General features: G+C 40.5%; 2 protein-coding genes across 9 annotated transcripts; both read right to left on the bottom strand.

The window, feature by feature from the left end:
• Positions 1-292: 292 nt before the first annotated feature.
• LOC115679683 (inositol-pentakisphosphate 2-kinase-like) lies at positions 293-5,956 on the bottom strand. Of its 8 annotated transcripts, none has more exons than XR_008815255.1 (10): positions 5,697-5,954; positions 5,425-5,567; positions 4,585-4,788; positions 3,910-4,057; positions 3,362-3,402; positions 3,132-3,242; positions 1,909-2,505; positions 1,246-1,451; positions 745-842; positions 293-662 (listed from the first exon to the last, which is right to left on the bottom strand). XR_008815255.1 is itself a non-coding variant. In XM_056306546.1 (8 exons), the coding sequence occupies exons 2-8, from the start codon at positions 5,527-5,529 to the stop codon at positions 1,296-1,298; spliced, it is 1,362 nt and encodes a 453-aa protein (XP_056162521.1). In that variant the 5' UTR covers positions 5,530-5,567; positions 5,697-5,953; the 3' UTR covers positions 1,061-1,295. The 8 variants fall into 8 exon arrangements, 2 of the variants coding, with proteins under 2 accessions (XP_056162521.1, XP_056162523.1); XR_008815256.1 differs by having other exon boundaries at positions 755-842; XR_008815259.1 differs by having other exon boundaries at positions 745-835.
• Positions 5,957-6,713: 757 nt separating this feature from the next.
• Positions 6,714-7,955, bottom strand: LOC115679592 (uncharacterized). Its single transcript, XM_030603205.2, has one exon. The coding sequence runs from the start codon at positions 7,953-7,955 to the stop codon at positions 6,714-6,716; it is 1,242 nt and encodes a 413-aa protein (XP_030459065.2).
• Between the last annotated feature and the right edge of the window lie 14,922 nt (positions 7,956-22,877).

Below are 22,877 nucleotides of genomic sequence, written 5' to 3'. Positions count from 1 at the left end.
TAATGTTAGCGCAAGAGGTGCATGTCTTGACGCCACATTGGAAAGCTTTTCCTTAAAAAAGGTACAAAGAGACAGAGACAATGGAGCCCCACGGATATCAAAAGCACAGGATATACACCTTGCATTTGGTTCCATCGGGTTCATAAGGACTGTTTGCATCTCCAAATAGACGACTACAACTACTTGTACATCTTGACCACCCAGATTGTCGGTTTGCTTAATGAGCTCATTAAGAAGACAGGCAGCTCATTCATTTCCAACTACACAACATCCTCAGAACCTAGAAAATAGATTGCTAAATTTCATCCGATATAGAAATTAATCTTAAAAGGTTATGTCACATATATTGCGCCAGAAACACCAAAAACTTGCAGTTATTAGTGTACTGAGGGATGGACAGGGCAACACTTCATCCAGCACATTTAGCATACAGCTAAAGAACAAGAAGAAAAGAAAAATGCAAAAAATCAAGATCCAGCTGGATGAATTAATAAGCCATGTGGTATGGGATGGTATGACCCTTTAAGTAGTTAATCCATCACTTTCTATTGGGCTCTGCGGCCATGGCCAAAAACTCTGTCCCGTCCATATCATCTTTCTTTTATTATTTATTTCCTTTTGGACACTCAGTTGTTCACCTAACTTGTCAAAGCTGCATGAGCCTCCGCATAAGAAGGAAAGAATATCGAATTAATATGTGCAGATAGATGCGTATATGTATCTAGATGATGCAAGAACTAATACACATCTGTACCAGGACCGGCCTTCACATAAAGAATATCTGGTTAAGCATATAGCAGCAGCTGCTTCTGGAAGCGTATGGACTCTCATAGCTCTGGTTCCTTGAAAGACATAAAGGTCTTTCAAACCTTGTAGAGCAAAACTATTTGACAACAAAATCATAAAGTACCTGTGACCATTGTAATTTAAAAGTCCTTGAAACCAGGAATCTGGAGCAAGAATTAGTTCGTGCGGCAGCTTTAGCCATTTATTAATAAATGTAACAGCGAAGTAGAAGTAATAATCAAAGCACGATACTGCTTACTCGTAGCTGCTAACGTTTGCTAAAAAGAGCTACCATCGATGTAGAGTGTAAAATGTTTTCCATCTTGAAGGGACTGACAATTAAGTTTACACCAAAATCTCTGCCCATAGGTCAAGTCTCTATCCAAACCTTTGGAGAGCTTTTACAGAAAACCTTCAAATACTACTCCAACCATTCAATGGTACACATGTAACACTTACCACAGAATCATCAACAACTGTAATCCCTAGGCTATACAGTATGTCCTCCATCATTGTATACTTTCATACAATTTGACGGTATGATTGTTCTCTGTTCCCGGTCCATTTTGCAGGGCCTCAGTGTAGGCGCTCACAATCTTCTGATCTAGTTCATAGTAGTACTCCATCTTCTCCAAAGGCTTCAAATCCAGGTCAATGAAATGCACCTACGTGATTGCATCTTACATAAGTCATTACTTCCGGAAGAACTTACATGAAACAAGAAACTCAAAATTCATGCTGAAACTACTGCAATACTAGCAGATGGTTTATCTTCTTTTTGGGTTGTAGCTAGATGGATAATTATAAAGCAGCATTGACCAGAATACAGGAACTATTTGGCACCAAAATCATAATACTTTATCGTATAGATGAACCTTATTGCATGAAATACACTAGCAACATGATAAAACGCCAGATAGCAAGAAAATTTCTGCAAACTTTTAAGAAACATATCATTGTATAATTTCCTTTTTACCACAAAGTGATCAATGTGATATTCAATATAGTTCACTTCTAGGCGCATTAAAGATAGAAAGACTAAATCCCTTACGACGAGCAGAATCTTCAACAAAAGATCAAATCAAGATACCATTGCTTTTAACTACAAAAGATATGTTTTACCTTATAATCAAACACTTGGTTAGTTGACTCTAGGTAAACCCGGTCATATGGAGAATCTGAACCACCATCTTCCCTTCGTCTGAAACAAAACATTAAACTGCAATCTTTTGCAGTTGCAGCTATCAAAAATTTTTTCACAATCTCCAAGCTCTCGTTGGGAGGAAGCGCATGCAAAAAGGTAGATATGGGCGAGACTTTGTCTTCACCCAGCTGTCTACATACTGAACAAGGTTGAGATATAAAATTATAGTATGCATGAATTGCTCCTTCTACATCATAATTATCGAGCTTCTGAACATCAAGAAGACGGTCCAATACTCCAGATTTATAAACTGTCTCGGTGAGAAGCTCAAGAAAACTTGTCATTCGTAAACCATCATCTGCCTCGATGACATATTTAAATACATCTTCAAGTGCTTCAGCAGTTGTGGTAGAATTGTCTGCAACACCACCAAACCCACCCAAAATGAGAGAACCATTCAAGAACACGCGGAAATTGTTCTGCGGGTTGTTGCACAAAGCTTTTAAAGCTTCATGTATTCTTTCCTTGGATCCAGAGAACAGATCCAACGGATCATATTCACTTAGATTTGGTATCTGGACAAAAAATGCAAAAGGTACTGGTCAGACTTAATTACATACCATGGCATACCCACTCAAAATAAAAAGCCTGCACGCTTTCTAATACCAAGAGAAAGGGAATCATAGCTCAAATCTGTTAAGAGTGACTTTAAGCTAAACTACTGAAGTAAACTCACAAAGCGAGATGGGACCTCTTTTTACAATTACTGCATTGCAGCTAAATGAGATAGAAGGGGATGAGTGCTTTGTCTGTGATTATTATAATTGTAAGATGGGCTCCTTGGAGAAGAAACTAAGGTAGACTGGGAATGGATGACTCTTCCTACAAGGGAAAGAAATGACTTAAATAACTCCTCTAGCTGCTCTTTGGCTGATCTTTGGAACGAAAACCAGGAGCTCTTAAAGGTACAGAGTCTTCTTGGCAAAATGAGAAAATATTTTCCACCTATGTATTTTGGTACAATAGCAAAGCGCAACTTCATATATGGGATCCAATAGGTTGACAGATCCAATTAGTTTTGTTTCCTTTCTTGTATACAAGTGGCTACACCATTTGAGCGGTTTTGCAAGGTAGCACTACTATTTGGCACCGGTATAAGGAAAGTAATCTTTGTGATTCAAAAAGAATCTTAAACTATTACCTTTTGTTGACGGAACTTCAGGACTTGGTGCATTTTAAAACGAGTAGTGCTCCTCTTAATTGCATTCTGCCTGGCAATGTGTTTGGAGAATGGTAGAAATCCACATTTGGGCTAAACTCCAAAACGGAAAAAAAGCATGCAAAAAAATGAACAACTTTCACAAACTCGAGGATAAAAAAGATGCAACAAATGAATCATTGCAGAAAGAAGAAGTAGCTAAAGTGATGCACCTTTATCTCTACAGATATGCAGGCATTGCCTTTGAAGATACCTGAAACAAAATAGATATAATAAGCAAATACTCTATCTTGGAGATCATGCAAAAAATTCATTTACAATCTTCATTCGAGCTTATATTTGCAAGACCCAGTTAATGAACAAGGCTATTTGCTTCTTGGGATAAGTCTGACATCTTAAAATTGAGTTCATACAGTGTCCCTTTGCCCAATGATGAAAATCAATGGAGCAGTAAAATAGCAAACTTTTGAATAATCTCTGTGAAGGATCCTAGCAACAGGGGAGGACATGTACACAGTCTGGGCAATTTCATTGTATGCATCTTTCCTTTTACACCTAAAGCTTACAGAAGCCAATCGTGGGGTCCAACAAAATGACATTTATTGGTGAAGATATTTTATTTAGCTGATGGAATATATTCAGTTAATAGAGAAGTCTTACTTCAAAACGTCAAAGTATTACTGTGTACATATTGAATAGGAGGAAGTTAGTCAACTACAAAGTCCCGAAATGAGGGTAAAGATTGGACAGAAGTACTCACCATGAGGGAAAAGGGAATGGTCAGAAATTAGAAGTGCAGATTCGTTAAGTGTATCAACCTTGGCAGCATCGATTCGCCAATCAGGACGATGACTCTTAATATTTCTCTCAATTTCCTCAAGAAATTCCCTAGATACAAGGACTTGAATCTGCAGTGTGAAAGAAATGATGGCAGAGAGGGAAAAAGATATTTTATGCTGTGTATCAATTTTTTTTTTTCGGCAATATGAACAGAAACTAAAGCGTAAGGAATATGTCTTAGAGCAGCTAGAGATATGATTGTTGTATGAAATTTTGTACTTCGATAATGCCATTGTAAACATTCATTATCCAACCAGCAAACAAGTACGAGCTTTGATGTATACGAAAGCATACAATACTGTACTGATTGAATGGTCCGGAGTAGCTTTCTAGGGGGGTGTAAGCATATATCTCGACATACCATCAAGCAAATATTCTGGAAGGCTCAAAGATAACAAGGCAACTTATAAAGCCACCAATTTAATGGCCTTAGACTAAGAGTTAAAATCAAGGTCTTTAAAAAATTAATCGATTTAAACTATTCAAAGGCTTAGGAGTAATATATTAATCGTTCTCAAAGATCAACACCGATGCAACAGTATAAATTCTGAGAATCAACTCGGGAAAAGAACAAAACAAGGACAAGCGCACATACCCCGGCATCTACATGTTTTGAACCTAACAACGGGCTAATCACATGTTGTGCATATTGCTGGGCTGCAATTTCTTTAGTCGGGGACTGTACAAGTTCTTCAAAATCTTTCCACAAGAGACGTTCGTGCTTGGAAAAGCTCAAGGAACCATTGGAGCAATGTGTTCCATTTTCGGGAGCCTTGTGTATCCGCAAAACTTTTCCAACCTAGACAAACAGTAGAGCAGCAATCACACTAATTTGCCCCAGTTAATCACACATCTCTTCATCATCCAAAAGAAAAAGATACTAAAAAGGACTTTAAGATCAAATTCCTGAGACCTCATTAGTGGAAAAGGTGAAGGCACATCCATTTACGTGAAGATTCAGCACGACAGTTTTACTATCCTTCACTCATTTACCAGGAGAGAAAGCAAACCCAAAGATTCTTTTTTTTTCTTTGTTGGGATAAGCAAAAGCAAAGCAAGAATGCAATACACAACAACAGCAATGACATTGACGTCAGTGGCCACATGGGTACAGGAAAGGGGGTTCATTCCAATTAGTGCTATTTTCGGGGATAAAAGATTGTAGTGGTCAGGAAAGAAGATTCCCAGAACAAATTTCTCGGACTTTCCAAGCATTATCCTTCCCTGAAAACATCCCTAGAACAACGTCCTCGGACTTTTCAAGCACCGTATTTCCCTCCTCCGTTCCGAAACTAAAAAAGAAGTTGCAGCAGCAATCATAACAACTCATTCGACAGAATTTCACTCCATCTCTCGAGAACAGAGTTCCAAATTTTCACAGGGCGCAATCTTTAACTTAATGCGCCGAAATTCGAAGCACAAACAAACTACTCACGAGATGTGGAGCGGATCCAGCGTAAGCGAGGACGATGTTCGCAGCTCCTTCGCCTCTGTAAACCCAATCGGCAGCATCCTTTTCCTCCAGGAGAATCAGGTCCATTTCCGAACGCCCCGCAATTGGGTCACTTCAAATTTCCGCTGCACAGCCCGAAGGGAAGCGAGAAAGCTCAGACATGCAGATTGTGAAGACAAAAAAAAAACCAAAAGGGTGCGCTCCGGTTGCGCTTGCGAACTTCAGAACGCGCGCATTATGATGGCGCGACCCACCTGTTTGATGGAAAACCGGCGGAGGAAGAATTGAGAGAGGGCGGGAGGCGGTTGGAGAGAGAAGTGCAGAGGTTGTGAGAACCGAAGTGGGGAGAGAGAGAGAGAGAGAGAGAGACTTCAAAGGATGCGAGGGAAGTGGGGGAGATGCTGAGCGTAAGTTGGGTGGTGGGAAGGAAGGAAATCAGTCACTCTGTACAGTCCACACAGAGCCAGAGCGAGAGAGAGAGAGAGAGAGAGATCATCGGTGTCACGAGTCGTTTGATTCTGTCGCGCAATTGGATACAGACCTAAATATTCCAAACAATTCAAAACAATATATATCACGATCGAGTTAACTTTTTCCAGGAGAAATTTTCACAAAGCCCCCCCAAGTCTCCGTTTCTCCGAAAAAGGCCCCCGATCAGTGTTTTCCTCGCAAAAAGCCCCCCTGCTGCAGTTAACCAATTCGTCTCAGTTCAGCCTCCAGTTCACTGGCAGCTCATCCGATTTGAAACTTGAACCGAATCGAAAATGCACGAAATTTCGGTTCGGATCGATTTTTGACACCCCTAGAAGCAGCAGGTAATCCTATGATCATTCTCTTTCTTGCAAGGGTCATAGATTTTTACCTCAGCTGTGCAGCCCCAAATGCAAGTATGGTTAGGGGAAGGTTTTCTGTCGGTCCAAATTATGCAAGGTGTTTTAGGTGCAGATTTTCTAGGGAGTCTGTTTAGGATATACATGGCAGCCCTAAGAGCTTCACCCCAAAGATAATCCGGTAAGTTACACTTACTCATCATACTCCTCACCATATCCGTAAGAGTGCGATTTGACCATAATGTTTTCTTCAGGACTACATGGCATAGCATATTGGGCAATCATCCCCCAATCTTGCAAACAGTTGGCAAATGGCCCCATTTGTTGTCCAATTGTATCATATTTACCATAGTACTCATCATCACAATTGGACCTTACAGCCTTGATGACTTTCTCTAATTGCAATTTTAATCATGGAAGTTTCGAATTTTTAAGAGCATATCATTTTTTCAGCAGTCTTCTAGAGGAGAAGAAGTCCATGATAGCATCCTCTATATCACGCCCTATGATGGGCCAGGCTTTTTTAAAGAATAAACTATTGTATCCATCTGGACCCGGGGCTTTGAAATTATTTAGGCCTTTGAGCACTTTAATGATCTCAGTACGTTGAAAGTCTGGTAAAATGATGGCGGTACTGACATCTTCAGGGAATAGGGAAGCAAATCGTTCGTAAGGGAAATGAGTGTGCCTGGAGCTACCAAGTACACGATGATAATAAGATACAATTGCATCCCTAAGAACTCCTTCATCTGTTATAGTAGTGCCATCATCGAGTGAGAGCTGGTTAATTCTGTTCTGAGCACTTCTACGCATCATGGAGGCAAAGAAAATCCTGCTGTTGTTGTCCTCCTCCTTCAACCATAGATTTCTAGATTTTTGCTTTAGGAGGACTTCTTCATGTTTGCTATGGGTCAATAGTTGCTCCAATTGTGCCTTTTCTTCATCCCGGGTGTTTATGTTGTACGGGTCCAATGCAAGATCTCGTTGTATTCGCTGTAGATTCGCTCTAGCATCTTTGACCTTACGACATAGGTCACTAAATTGAGATTTATTCAAGTGATTGAGTTTTTGTTTCAATGCTTTGAGCTTGTTCACCAGAATAAACATTTTGGATCCTCTAAAATCCAGTTGCCAGCCAGCGTAGACAATCGGTAGAAAATCGGGACTTTCAGTCCAGAAATTGAAGAATTTAAAAGAGGGCTTCCTTCTCCTATCAGTGGTGTTAAGACGCACTAGGCATGGAGAGTGATCTGAAACACCCGGCAGTAAAAATTCTACCGAATAATGAGAGTACCTGTTCTGCCAATTTGCATTAATGAAGACCCTGTCAATCTTGCTTGCTCTAAGATCATCATTGGACCTTTTATTTGTCCATGTGAAAAATGGGCCTGTGGAATTAGGCTCAATCAGCGCCAGCTCCTCAATCATTGTGTTTAGCTCATCCATTCCAGAAGTCCATCGGGTATTAGATCCGATCCGTTCAATTGTATCTCTCGTTTCATTGAAATCACCTATAAGTAACCAAGGCATATTTCCTGTATTACCAGTGGAGAATGTATTAACATTATGCCATAGGGATCTCCTTTCAGTTTCAGAATTGCCTCCATAAACTGCAGATAGGAGAAATGAGTCATCTCCTGGTTTTTCAACAAGGCAGTGAATGACTTGAGCCGAACCTTCCATCATAGTCAAGTTTAAAATAGATGGTTTCCATAATACCCATATTCTACCCAGACTGCTGTTCTGATAGTTATGGATAAATTTCCAGCCTCGAAACTTACTATTGATGACAAATTCCGCATTTCCCTCTTTTATTTTATGCTCAATCAAAATAAGAATAGAAGGATCTTGAGATAAAGCAAAATCTACAATTTCCTTTTGTTTGGGGCTACTGTTAAGGCCCCGTACGTTCCATGAGAGGATATTCATTGGTCAGGGGGTTCCGCTCCACTCCCCACATCCCCAAGTAGAGCAACGGGCCAATCAGAAATAGCAGAATGATCGCCCTCGTCCAATAACGCAAATCTATTTGGAGATAGATTCAAAGAATTGAAAGTATCTCTACTTTTGTTAATGGAGCCTGACTTCTGACTTCCACCATGTTTGACATTTGTATAGGAAAAACCTGACTGTGAAGCATCACGAACAAGATTCTTCGGCTGATTGACCATGGAAATACCAGTATCAGTGACAGGAGCAGGAGCTTTCGATAGTATGGCCGAGGAATTTTTATTTGGCAGCACTTTGGTAATCGCTCCAGGTGGGATGGGAGCAATAGAAGCATTATTTTCCGGTGGTCTTGCCACCGATTGGGATTTAGGAACCCATATTGTCTTGTTCGGCACATTGCAATCCTTATGACCAAAGCAGTTACATTTTTTGCATTTTAGCGGAATCCAGCTATAATCAACAGTAATCCCAAAGGTTTCCTCGTTTCCCATATCAAGATCAAAATTTTCCGGGAATGAGCTATCAAAGTCCATGAGAATGCATACACGAGCAAATGTTAGTCGTCGTTTTTCCTCGATAGCCTTATCCATGTACAAAGGTCTACCAAGAAAGCTGCACACATAGCTTAGACCGGTTTTGGTCCAAAGGACATGGGGTATATTATAGAGACGTACCCAAATTGGCACGGAAGTAATCTTTGCCTTTTCCAGTCTGATTTGGGGATGCCATTTCTGTAAAAATAATGGTTTGCCAGCTATGTCCCATATCCCCATCTCCATAACCTCGACTAGCTTTTGGACGTTAGAGAATCGGAAAAAGAAAAAACCGTCTTCCGTAGCCAAAACTTCTAAAAGATTTTCTTTGCCCCAGAGTTTTTCAACGATACCTCTCACCCGGTAAAATGAGACATTAGCAATGAGAAAGTGACCAACAAGACAGTTCTCAAAGTGTGCCTTCCCTTCTTCAATAATCTCCGGGGGAGGGGGGGGGGGGGGGGGGGCACCTAGCTTATTGCCGTGTTTGTTTGGAGGGATGAAATCCAATTTTGCTGTTTGGGAGATCTTCACCATGGTAATACTTTTCCAAGATGGATTTGGAGCAGCAGCAGGGTTCGGTGAAGGTGGATCTTGGCTAGGAAGTGACTCAGCAAAGATGGATCCAGTCATGCTACTATTGCACATAATACCATCTTCCTTAATGGAGGCTTCAACTTCGGGTTCAGCAACACAATTTGGACTCATAGAAGCAGGCTTGACACCACCGATATCAATAGCCAAATTACAATCGAGATTACCACAGCCACATCCAGCATTAAGATTACAATTTTGAACTATATTGGCACAGTTGGAACAAGTTTTCGGAGCAATTGAGTTCAAAGTCTCAACCTCTTTCTCCTTTAAAGATTTGAAAAGGCTGCTTTTAATCTCAGCTGAAGTAGCTTGGTTCTTCAACTTCTTGGATATTGAGGTTTTCAGAACACTAGATTTGCTGCTACGAGTTTGGACCATCGCTGATGGAGCAATATTTTTTAGAGAGGAGGTGCGTCGAATCCTGCATGGAGAGGCGTCTGGGTCGACGCGATCAAGGGCCTGAACCATGGATCACGACCAGAACCAACCAACCAGTCCAGCCACAGCTAAAGGACAATTTCCCTTCTTTGAGGAATTTTGTTGAACACTGGACATCACCTCTAGCAATCCAGAGCAGCATAGACTGGGGCAACAACGTCGGAGCCGGCGTCAAACTCGTGGCAGAGGAGCAGTGACAGGTCGTGGAGTTGGAGGAGTTCGGTCGTGGTCCTGGAGACGCATGCCCGAGGAAGGTTGCACTTCGCAAGTCAGGTGGACAACATTCCTTCTTTGAGGAATTTTGTCGAACACCTAGTATGCATTCTCTATTCTGCTGCTCGTGGACATCACCTTCAGCAAACAGCAACTCAGCATCCCCAGAAATTCAACAACTCAGCAACCTAGAACAGAGTCCCACAGCAAACAGCCACCAATTTCTGGGAGGATCAACAGCAAAGTTGTTGCGATCAGGCTTTTGATGCAGGGCGGAGTGGCTGAGTCGACGCTCTGTGCAGCAACAGCAGGCCCCGCTCGAGAAGGTAGCAGCAACACAGTTCGTCGTCGGGGATGGAGGCGGCACAGATCGGGGCAACCGCGTTGGAGCCAGTCCTCAACCGCGTCGGAGCAGCTCTCCTCTCTTTTGACTGACTTAATCTCTAATAGTTCTCCATGATTTCCAACTCATTGTTCAAATCCCATAAAATTGATACAAACTGATCTGAATCATTTTTCAAACTTGATTTCATATCAGAGAAACTGGTCAAAACTGTTGGTACGATTTCCCATTCTTATAATTGAAGCTCAAGATTCAATATCCAATGTATCAATCTTGAAAATAAACTGGCCCCAAATCACCCACGTGTCCTGTTTGTTCTTCATAGAGCCAACCACCGCTAGAAAAGTTCTCACACCACATCAAAGCAACACCTGGTTCTACCCACCATCACACGTTGCATTTGCCCATCTCTCTCTACAAATGCACAGTATCTAATAACCGGGAATATTAGTTGGCAAGCCGATTATTAGACACCGTGCAAAGCACAAGCCAACTAGCAAGAGTCAAAACTCCTCCCTTGTCACATCCGGGCATATGTGGCTACTATACCAGCTTATCTAGAAAGTAACCAGCTAAAATTGACGTTGAGTATACCCTTTTTACTCAGAAGGCCCTCAAGTTCCCTCTCGTTATTTTTCTTTCCAGAAAAAAAGAATACGGAAAGAAGTTATTAGGAGATCCCTCCACCATATTGGAAAGTGCTTCCCATATCTCTCCTTGAACCTTTTAAGGACATGTTTAGGTTTAAGAGTAGTTGAGTTAATAACAAGGTTTATAATGGACATGCAATTGGATCATCTCCAATACTGGATGATTATAATCTTTCTAAAGATTGTGAATGCCCCATCAGAGTAAGCAATCTTTCAATGTCCAATTTTTCTTGCAAATTGAAATATTCCTCATTAACGTATCTAACAAGAGTTTCAATGACAGTCATTAACAAGATCTTGTGCGTGTATCTAACATTCAACAACCGTACCATTGTATGTCAATCCCAAGTTGGAACAGTCAAGTTAGGCATGAAATCGACCATGAGTATGGAATGGCGACTTTATTACAAAGTATGACAGTCTTGGCCGACGAGGGCATTGGCTCTCAGCATGTCCACGTTATATAGAATTTGTGGCTTCCTTCTTTCCCAGAAAGAGAAAAACAAGAGGAAGCAATAATTTAGGAGTGATTGATTCTCGATCCGATTTTTAAGATTGAAAACTGACACTACAAAAAAACACCGAATTAGCGACGAAATTTGCGACGGAAAATTTGGAAAAATCCGTCGCAAATCGAATTTGCGACGGAAAAAATTCCGTCGCTACTAGGTCGTCGCAAAATTTTGCGACGGAAAATTTAAAAGTTCGTCGCAATTAAAAAATTCCGTCGCTACTAGGTCGTCGCAAAATTTTGCGACGGAAAATTTAAAAGTTCGTCGCAAAATTGCGACGAACATAAATTCGTCGCAAAATTCGTCACAAATTAGCCACGAATACAATCCGTCGCAAATATTTCGTCGCAAATTTGCGACGAACTCTATCCGTCGCAAAATTCGACGCAAATTTCGTCGGAAATTCGTCACAAATTCGTCGCAAAAATTCGTCGCAAAGTCGTCGCAAAATTCGTTGCAAATTTCGTCGGAAATTCGTCGCAAAATTTGTTGCAAATTTCGTCGCAAAATGGTCGCAAAATTCGTCGCAAAATTCGTCGCAAATTTTGTCGCAAATGTCGTCGCAAAATCGTCGCAAAATTCGTCGCAAAATTAGCGACGAATACAATCCGTCGCAAATATTTCGTTGCAAAATTCGTCGCAAATTACATTGCAAATTTCGTTGCAATTTCGTCGCAAAATTCGTCTCAAAGTTCGTCGCAAAAATTCGTTGAAAAATGTATTCGTCGCAAATTAGCGACGAACTGTAATGATCGCAAAATTCGGCTTAAAATATTCGTCGCTATGTTTACATCATTTCGGCCATAAATTCTTGTCCATATCAAACAAAGGAGACAATGACATATAATTGAAACAGAAAAACGAACAAATCATAAATTCTGATAAACAAGCCACAATGACATATAATTGAAACAAATAACTGAAGGAAAGTTACAGAGTCTGACATGATGCTATTGGATATTCAATCTTATAATACATTCAAAACATGAACTAAGAGACGGGACAACCATAGAAGACGCAGAAAAACCATACACAAGAAGACGCAGCTTTGGTACGATGGCAGGACACCAAAAGTAGTCACTTTTGTCGAGACCTGAGGAAATGTCGATACATAAATCAGTCCAGAATATAAAAGAAGCGTTTATGCATGGATGTGGAACTAGGTGTAAAATAACAAGAGGGTTAACAAAAATACGTTTCAGGACGAACATAAATGTTCTTACTTATGAATATGAGTGAAATTATGAAAAACCAAGATTATGAAGCAAGCTTACCCCCGATTTTGAGAATTTTAACTAGAAAGACTGGAGAAAATCATCATCATCATCATCATTAGCATTCTCGGCATCAATGTGTTGGTCATCATTGTGCCCATCACCTACTGGATTGGCTGGAGGTACAGGAGGATCGTCGTAGCGATTGAGGTTAAGGTGTTGCATAACGAGTCTCATTTGTTGTTCTAAGTTATTTATTTGTTCGTCCTTTTGAACAAGTAAATTATTCAGACGATGCACTTCTTGGGTCAATTGCTCGTCTTGTCGTGGCTTCCTTTGACCAGTCGCAGTGGATGATGAACTTCCAGGATTATTCGGCATGTACATCCTTGACAACGATCCCATCCCAAATATTTTCCCTTTTTTCACCCCACCCGCTGCCTCCATCCATAATGCCATATTATCAACTGGTGGCCCAGACTCAGGACAATCATCACTACCACTAGCACTGCTCATTAAAAGTTCATCATATTTTTCCTACATTAATAATGTAGATGAAAATAAAATCACTATATATATATACATATATCTACCATAAATATTGAAAGCATTCACGGTTTTCATTATAATTTACATATAAGCCAAAGTGTAACCTTACATACCTTAACAGCTTTTGCTCGATCGCCAGTCCATGTCTTATCTTTCTTTTGAAATGTGCATTCAAATGTAGTTGCAAATGTGGGTTCCGTCCCCAATTCTTGTGCCTACAAAATGTAAACATGAGTAATTGAATTAAATTAACTTATAACTCATTTAACAGACTTACCAGTCGTTTGCGATGCTCCGCAATGTTGATAGAACCCCCAGCATATGTGGCTGACCCATCACTAGAGCTAGAAGATCGATTCTTCTTATTCTGCTCATAGAGTTGCCGACTCTGTTCAGATGCCCAAAATATGTTAATTGCCGCCCAATTGTCAGCTGTAAAGAAAGACGGCTTCACTTGCTTGATCTTCGCTCTATTCATGACATTTCGCATAAAATCATTGTTTTTCTTATCGAAAATTCTTCTCACTTCATTGTCTTCCGCTTCCTCCCACTTGAACTTCCGCTACAATGAATAAAAACACAAATTGAAAGTTATTATGATGATCACATATCCATAACCATGCACCAGACAAATATAGACAGATTTTGTAAAGTTCATGTCGGGAAAAATATCTCGGTCCTTTAGGTATCGAAAACTACGAGTTGTTCGGTCCCTTTACATCATTCTTGACCATCAATATACTACACCAAACTTAATTGGTGAGAAAATAAAATATGTAAAACTTACCTTGAACTCATTCCACCACATTTCTTTCACTTCTTGTGGAACACTTCTGTAATTAATATACTCTCCCATCCAAAAGTTTCTTACTATTTTGTTCAATTCCCTCACAATGCAGACGAGCATCCGTGAATCTCGCAATCATACGGATATTGTGCAACATCGACAATTCAGTTGACATCAATATCTAAAGCCCTAAATATTACATATACTAAAATAAAAATGAAGTACTTACGAATCTCCAAATGGGCATATGAAGAATCGGTTATCTTCTTGACCTGTGTTTCTGTCAATATTCGATTGTTCCGCCGAATAATGGGGTGGAACGGAAGGAGAGGGATCTAAAGGAGATTGAACTGGAGGAGATTCAGTTCGCATGTGGCCAAGTCCCGTAACATGTTGTTGAGTATTGGAGGAAGGGCCAACGTGTCCATATTGTGATGGACCATATTGTGGTTGAGGGTTAGATGATGGGACAGGGGAAGAGGAAAGGGCCGGGGACGAGGACGAGGAAGATGCTTGTCTTCTATACGAATGACCTCCACGTTTATACTGACAAGTAGGAAGGTTATGCGAATATGTAAAGAACTATTGACACGTATTACGGACACATAATGATGTACATGACGAAGCTTACCATTTTGATGGAAAGATTGAGAAAATGTTTCCTTGAAATGAGTCAATGTCGATTGCTTATGACGTGCAATTTCCTACGAACAAATATACTATGAATCCCATTCATTTGATATGAAACATCAATATATGAGCACGATATGGGTGGCCACAGGTATCAAACATCACTATATGAATCGCATTCATTTTGATTAAATTTTTTTTGATCACGTACAACAATTTAAATTTCACTGAAAGTGGGTGGCCACAGGTATTCTAAGTCATTCTGTAAAGTTTTGTAAGAGAATAATTGTTATTATTGTTAAATTTTTTTTGGGACCTAAAAAAAATAAATTTCACTAAAAGTTGGTGGCCACTGATATTCTAAGATATTCTGTAAAGGTTTGAAATTTAAAAATTTGTAGAATTTTTAAATTATTATTTTTTAATATAAAATTTTTCCCGTGAAATAAAAAAAAATTTCCATACTAAAATTGGGTGGCCACAGGTAGTATAAGCTATTAGGTAAAGTTTCCAAAATTTTTGTCCTTCTTTATTTTAAATATTTTTAGGGCACGTTAAAAAAATTAAATATAACTAAAAGTGGGTGGCCACAAGTATTATAAGCCATTCCGCGAAGTTTTAAAATTTTTTAAATTCTAATTTTTTTTTGGCCACCTAAAAAAATTTAAATTTCACTGCAAGTTGATGGCCACATGTTTTCTAGGCAATTCTATGCAATTTTGAAAATTTATATATTTTTAATTTTTTTTTCACCCAAAAAAAATAAAAATTTCCCTCACAATGGGTGACCACATTTATTTTAAGCCATTTTATAAGGTTATGAAAATTTTTAATATTTTAATATTTTTTGTCCTGGAACGTTAGAAACTCTAAATTTCACTCAAAATGGGTGGTCACTATTAATTTTTGCTATTTTGTGATATTATGAAATTTTAGTTTTTTAAAAATTTTAAAAAACTTTTACGGTCAAATTTCATATTTGTTGTCAACATATACCGTTTTTTTAATTTTCCGTAATTTTACATGATTTTTTATAGAATTGTTCAATTTTCAAGCATTTTCTGTGAAAACTCTTAATCAATCACCCTATCGTCATTTAACACTTAATCATTCACATAATAGACAAATTAACCAGTCGACCATCGATCAAAGCCACATGCAATCCTGAAATCGACCCGTAACTTAGCCAACGAAAAGTGATCATAAATAATCCCTAAACAAGTCCGACTAATTACCTAATTATACTAACTTGGGTTTAGGGAGTTGCTTACTTGGTTCAAGGACAACAAAAACCGGCCGATTGAACAGTTGTAGTCCCGACGGGGGCGTGGGCCTAAATGGTGACTAGTCGGCCAGGTGATCGGCCACGACCGGGCAAACAACGACGGAACTCGGCGGCGATGGCGTCGGGCGACGGCTCGGCGGCGACGGCGTCGGGCGACGGCTCGGCGGCGACGGCGTCGGCCGGCGACTAGGAGGCGGGTGGCCGGCGGCGGCGAGGCGGCCGGGCGGCGGCGACGGTGACGACGGCGTCGCGCCGGCGGCGGCCGGGCCGGCGACGACGGTGGGCCGTGAGCTCCGGCGAGGGCGGCAACGGGCGGGGGGCTGCTCCGGCGAGAGCCTCGGCCGCCCGATGGTGGGCGGCGACGCGACGGCGGCGGCCGTGGCGGACAACAGTGGGTGGCTCCCGGCGGACGGGCAAGGGCGGCGAGGCTAGGCCGCGACGGCGAGGCTTCGGGCCGTTGCTCTGGACGCGGCGAGGCGGCGAGGCGAGGCGGGCGAGGGTGCGACCCGCGGGTGACGGCGGGGGCAGGGCGGCTGGCCCACGACCGGGCGACAGCGGGGGAGCTGCGGGGCAGCATGCGAGGCCGGGCGGCGACAAGAACGGCGACGGCTGCGACGGCGAGGGCGCGACCGGTGGGAGGGGGGAGGGGGCGACGACGGGCGGGGGTCATGGGCACTGGCGGCGAACGCCGACGGGCGGGAGGCTGCGGGGTGACAGCGACGCGCGGGAGCTGCGGGGGCGGCTGCGAGGCTGGGCGGCGACGGCGATGGGCTGCGACGGCGACGGCGGCGGGGGAGCAGCGCAGATCGGGCTTGGGCGGCGTCGGGGAAGGGGGTAATAATATCGCAATTTCCGATGGAAATTGGAGTGTCCGTCGCAAATTTGCGACGGAAGGAGGAGTTCCGTCGCAAATTTACGACGGACTTTCTATGTCTGTCGCAAATTTGCGACAGAACTCCTCCTTCCGTCGCAAATTTGCGACGGACTTTGAATGTCTGTCGCAAATTTTCCACCGACAAAAATTTCCGACGGAAAAAAAAATCCGTCGCAAGCAACGTAAAAAAAAATCCGTTCGCAATTTCGAACCATAAAAATTCTCTCGCAAAATTTGCGACGGATCAGGATAGTCCGTCGCAAATTTGCGACGGATCAGTATAGTCCATCGCAAAATCTGCGACGGATAGGTTGAGTTTCGTCACCAAATTTGCGGCGGACATAATTTAATCCGTCGCAAATTTGCGACGGACTATACTGATCCGTCGCAAATTTGCGACGGAACTCCACTTTCCGTCGCAAATTTGCGACGGATTAAAGTATGTCCGTCGCAAATTTTCGACCGACAAAAAATTTACTACGTAAAAAAAAATCCGTGGCAAATTTGCAACGGAAATAAAAATCCGTCGCAAATTTGCGACGGATTAAATTATCCGTCGCAAATTTCGAACGGTAAAATTTTCCTCCCAAAATTTGCGAAAATTTGCGACGAACAGCTTGATTCCGTCGCAAATTTGCGACGGAATATACTGGTCCGTCACAAATATGGACATACTACATATCGTTGTAAATTTATGACGTCTTTTTTTCGGTCAAAAATTTAGCATCTCATTTATTTGGGTCCTAAATTTGCCACATCTTTTTGTCAGTCCAAAATTTTAGCATCTCAAATTTTGCAATGGAAATTAGAATATCGAAAATGTTAGGGCACGTTAATAATATTTGACTTGTCGGCATTTAGGGACAAAATTTCGGATGATCAATTAAAATAAAAAGAATAATCGACAATAACAATACTAAAAAAGCACAATAACAATAATAACAAGAACAATAATGATAATAACCAAAATAGTATTTGTAGCGTTAATAATTACACATCTATAGTGTTTTGTGACAAAAATTTTAATCTTCATCTTCGTCTTCGTCTTCGTCTTTGTCTTCATCATCTGTCTGAAAATCAGATTCTGAATATTCTTGTACATTTAATTCGCAAATTTTAGTTGGATCCACATCTATCATTGCTCCACACGGATCTCGTAAAGTTGGTATGTTATATTCCTCAATTTCAACCGTGTTACACACTTCCTCTTGTTGGTAGGCTCTATCCTTCCAGTGTTCCTCGATTTTGCTCTGTGCTTTGATTTTACATACAGCCCACCAATCAGCTTTGTCACGTTTCAAACTAGGATATGATGCATAACATACTTGAATTGCTTATTGTGCCAAGATAAATGGTTCATACTTCATATACCTTTTCTTGTGATTTATTTCAACCAAATTGAACTTCGTATGTACCTTCATTCCTTTGACCGGGTCGAACCACGTGCACTTAAATAACACAACCCGCATCATTAATGGTCCAGGGTACTCTATCTCTATGATTTCATCCAACAAGCCATAAAAATCATCTTCTGAACTGCTACTATTGGATGACCGAACAGACACACCACTATTCATTGTGGATTTTCCCATTCCATATTCTTGAGTATGAAAATTATATCCATTTATGAAATATGCTGGCCAACTTCGAACTCTTAACTGTGGACCCCATGACAGATGATATAGCAATCCTTGCCCTCCAATTTCATCATAATTACTGTGAACCTAAGGTTACACATGCAAAGTCAATAATATATATTATACTAAATGATGTATATAATTTTAATAACTTTGTTTTGGTCCATAGGCAACTTACATATGTCTTGAATCATGCTGCAAATTGTTCATCGCACAAATGGTCAAACTCATTTGGTTGTAGTCTAAACATTTCAGATTGGAAAATCCTAATATTAAAAACCATATAAATATTAGCAAATATTTGACACACAAAACATATATTTGCAAATTTACACTTACTTGAAGTATAGCTCGACTTCTGGGCAGTTCAGTAAAATATAAGTACGGGCTGCATGAAATTCTTCGCCTGATAAGTAACGAAACTGACATGCGCCGCTTGGTCGACCCAGATAATTGAAAATAGAGAACGCTGTGCAATTGGGATCAATGGGGCCCTCATCATTTCTGCCTGTTCTCTGCCTCTTGCACTGAACGTGTGGCTCAAAATAGTACGATGCAAATGTTGTCACTTCTTCCACAATATATGCATTACAAACTGAAGCTTCAACACGTGCCTTATTCTTCACTTTTTTCTTCAAATAATATAAGAATCTAGTTGAAATAGAAAGAAGCTTATCGGAACATATTATATGATAAACTAATTTGAACTGTATTTTAAAAAAAACATTACCTCTCAAATGGATACATCCATCGAAATTGGACTGGACCTGCAACTTTGGCTTCATAAGACAAGTGAACTAAGAGATGCTCTATCGAATCAAAAAACGCTGGAGGAAATATCCTTTCTAAGTTGCAAAGAATAATTGGAATATCTCTCTCTAGTTTTTCCATGTGCGATGCTTTTAACACTGTCGAGCAAATATCATGGAGGAAATTGCTTAACTCTGTAATGGCGCCCCATACAAAGTTCGGTAGAACTTCCTTCAAAGCTATTGGAATTAGTCTTTCCATCAGGATGTGACAATCATGACTCTTCAAACCTGTGAACTTGCATTCATTTAAATCAACACATCTCTCGAGGTTCGAAGCATATCCATCAGGAAACCGCACAGATTTCAACCATTGACAAACAACTCGCCTCTGCTGCTTATCCAATGTATAAACTGCTTTCGATTTTGGTCCCCTGCTGCTTGTATCCACAGCTAGTATTGGCCAATCGCAAATATCTCTCATATCTTTTCTTGCGTTCAAGTTGTTTTTTGTTTTTCTGGCGACATCCATCACAGTATTTATGACATTGTCGAAAACATTCTTTTCTATGTGCATGACGTCAAGATTATGATGAATAAGATGAGCCTTCCAATATGGTAGATCCCAAAATATACTGCGTTTTGTCCACTTATGTGTACTTCCGTACGCAAAAGTCGTGCCGTGCGGGTTCTCAATAACAGTTGGAAAGTCCTGCACACGCTCCCAAATTTGATCGCCGGTCAACCTCATTGGTGGACGCGTTCTTTCAGTCCTATTATTGGTGAACTCTTTCTTATTCCTTCTGAAAAGATGACTTGGCAGTAAAAATTGTCTGTGACAGTCAAAATAGCTGGGCTTCTTTCCATGTTTTAATCTAAATGACTTTGACCTCTCCAAACATATCGGACATCCTAAGATCCCAGCTGTACTCCATCCAGATAACATTTCGTAAGCTGGAAAGTCATTTATCGTCCAAAGAAGGCCAGCCTTCATTACAAATATTTGATCGGTAGAAACGTCATACGTAGGGACACCTTCAACCCATAGCCGTTGTAACTCCTCAATCAATGGTTGCATATAAACATCTATCAACTTTTTCGGATTTTGCGGCCCTGTCACGATCAATGTCAAAAACATATAAGGTGTCTTCATGCACATACCAGGTGGAAGATTGTACGGCGTTAAGATAACTGGCCAACATGAATAACTTTTTCCTGTTTTCCCAAATGGAGCAAATCCATCAGCACAGAGACCTAACCTGATGTTCCGAGGCTCCATCGCAAACTCAGGGTGTGTTCTATCAAAATGTTGCCATGCCTCCGCATCTGAAGGATGACACATTAGACCCTCTTCTGTTTCATGATTTGCATGCCAAGTCATGTGTTTAGCAGTGGCTTTAGACGCATAAAGCCTTTGCAATCTAGGGATTAAGGACAGATAAAATATTTGCTTGCATGGTCTACGCTTCTGATTACGACCCGATCTCCTGTTAATCTTGTACCTAGGTTGGCTACAGAATTTGCAAGATTCTGCATTTTCATCATCTCTCCAATATATCATACAACCCCTACTACATACATCAATCCTTACAACCGGAAGACCTAAGTTATCCACTAGCTTTTTCATATCATAAAAATCACTTGGCATGATGTTATCACGAGGCAATGATTCCCGCATTACTTCAACAAAAGAGTTGAAGCAATCCGCAGACACATTATGCTCTGCCTTAATATTTAATAGTCGGGCTGTCACCGATAACTTAGTGTGGTCCTCACAACCTGGCCATAAAGGTTCATCTGCTGCTTTCAACACATCCCGGAACTGATTAGATTGAAAAGTTTCATTATAGACATTCTCATCAAAACCCGTTACTCCTATATCTTCCAATTGTGAAGCATGACTAGTACCCACTTGTTTACGTATAGGAGTAAAACTAGTACTTGCATGATTTGATTCTGTGACAAAATTATAACTAGCTGCATCAATCACCATCCTCTCGTATGGCTTCAATTGCTCATAATAGCCACATTCTTCCCTAACTGAAAATTGGTCACTTCTTCCATATCCTTCATCAGATATAAATGGTTTACCATGGGAAGTCCAATTATAATAGTTCGGACTAAACCCAAATCTAGTAAGGTGTTCTCTAACTTGATCACACACAAGAAATTTATCATTACCGCACTTTTTACACGGACACCTTAACTTATTTCCATCCATGAACTCATATTTACTACTAGCAAAGTCTAAAAATAGTTCCAACCCAAGATTTAAACTCATCTCGTCAATCCTTGACGTCCAGGTAAGTTCTTATTATACATCCAAGCCCTTTCTCTTTGCATTGTGTCTGTATTAAAATAAAAAATTATGGTAAAATATTTAAAATATCATATCTATTTTTCTTAATTAAAACCATAAAATTTTTGAAATTATAATTTTTGTTATTCACGCAACAATTAATATGAAATTGCAAAAATAGAAAAAATTACCATGTAAAGAAGACTTACCCAAATATTTGACTGAAATATTGATAGGAGAAAGTGGTCAATTTGATGAGAATTGCAACGTCCACTTGGATTGCGAGACCTTCAATTAGACACATACCCAAAAAGAATAATCACTGAAGAATCATTTTTTAATAATTTTTAATGTGCGATGGAAATGGAATTCATCCGTCGCAAATTTGCGACGGAATTTTCACTTATTCGTCGCAAATTTGCGACGGAAATGGCCGTTCTGCCTCATCCAAAGGCCAGCGAGGTGTCGACGGTCGTTCAATCGGTGATGCAGATACGAAAAAAAAATAAACATAAACATATATAAAATAAAAGAAATTACAATTCAACGATGAATAGTCACGAAGCTAGCTAATGATACTTACCGGTACAAAAGCTTCACCGAGATTAATACGTGCGTGCGCGAATTTTGCTGATTTCAGACATATGAAAGAGGGAGAAAAGTGAGAGACAGCGAGAGAGAGCGAGAGAGAGAGATAGGGCTGGAATATCACGGGCTAATAAACTACAAATTTGCGATGGATGTGCGTTTTCGTCGCAAATTTGCGACGGATTTGACGACGGTTTTTTTTTTCCGTCGGAAATTTGCGACGAAAATTTTGCGACGGATTTATTTTCCGTTGCAAATTTGCGACGAACTTATTTCCGTCGCGAATTTGCAACAGATTTTGCGACGGTTTTTTTTCCCGTCGCAAATTTGCGACGAACTTTTTTCCGTCGCATATTTGCGACGGAATTAGCGACGGTTTTTTATTTCCGTCGCAAATTGCGACGTATAAAAATTCCGTCGCAAATTTCCGACGGATTTTTCATCGGTCGCAAATTCCGTCGCAAATTAGTGACGGTTTATTTCCGTCGCAAAATTTGCGACGAAAAATTTCTGTCGCAAATTAGATGTTTTTTTGTAGTGTGAGGACCAGACAGGTTGGTCCTAGGACAAGGAACCAGACCGGTCCATCGTTCGGGTCCAATGGAACCGGTCACTTAGCGTTCAGTTCACATTTTACTAATTTTTGTCAGTGAATTTATGTCAATAAAGTTCACTTAGGGTTTAGTCCACATTTTACTAATTTTTGTCAATGAATTTATGTCAATGAAGTTCACTTAAGGTTTAGTTTATATTTTAC

This window comes from Syzygium oleosum, unplaced genomic scaffold, assembly GCF_021117445.2.
Source record: "Syzygium oleosum isolate NSW1041296 unplaced genomic scaffold, Sole_v2.1 Sole_v2.45, whole genome shotgun sequence".
Classification (NCBI taxonomy): domain Eukaryota; kingdom Viridiplantae; phylum Streptophyta; class Magnoliopsida; order Myrtales; family Myrtaceae; genus Syzygium; species Syzygium oleosum.
Note: the sequence above shows the minus strand (reverse complement) of the source record. Positions and strands in the feature narration are given on the sequence as shown.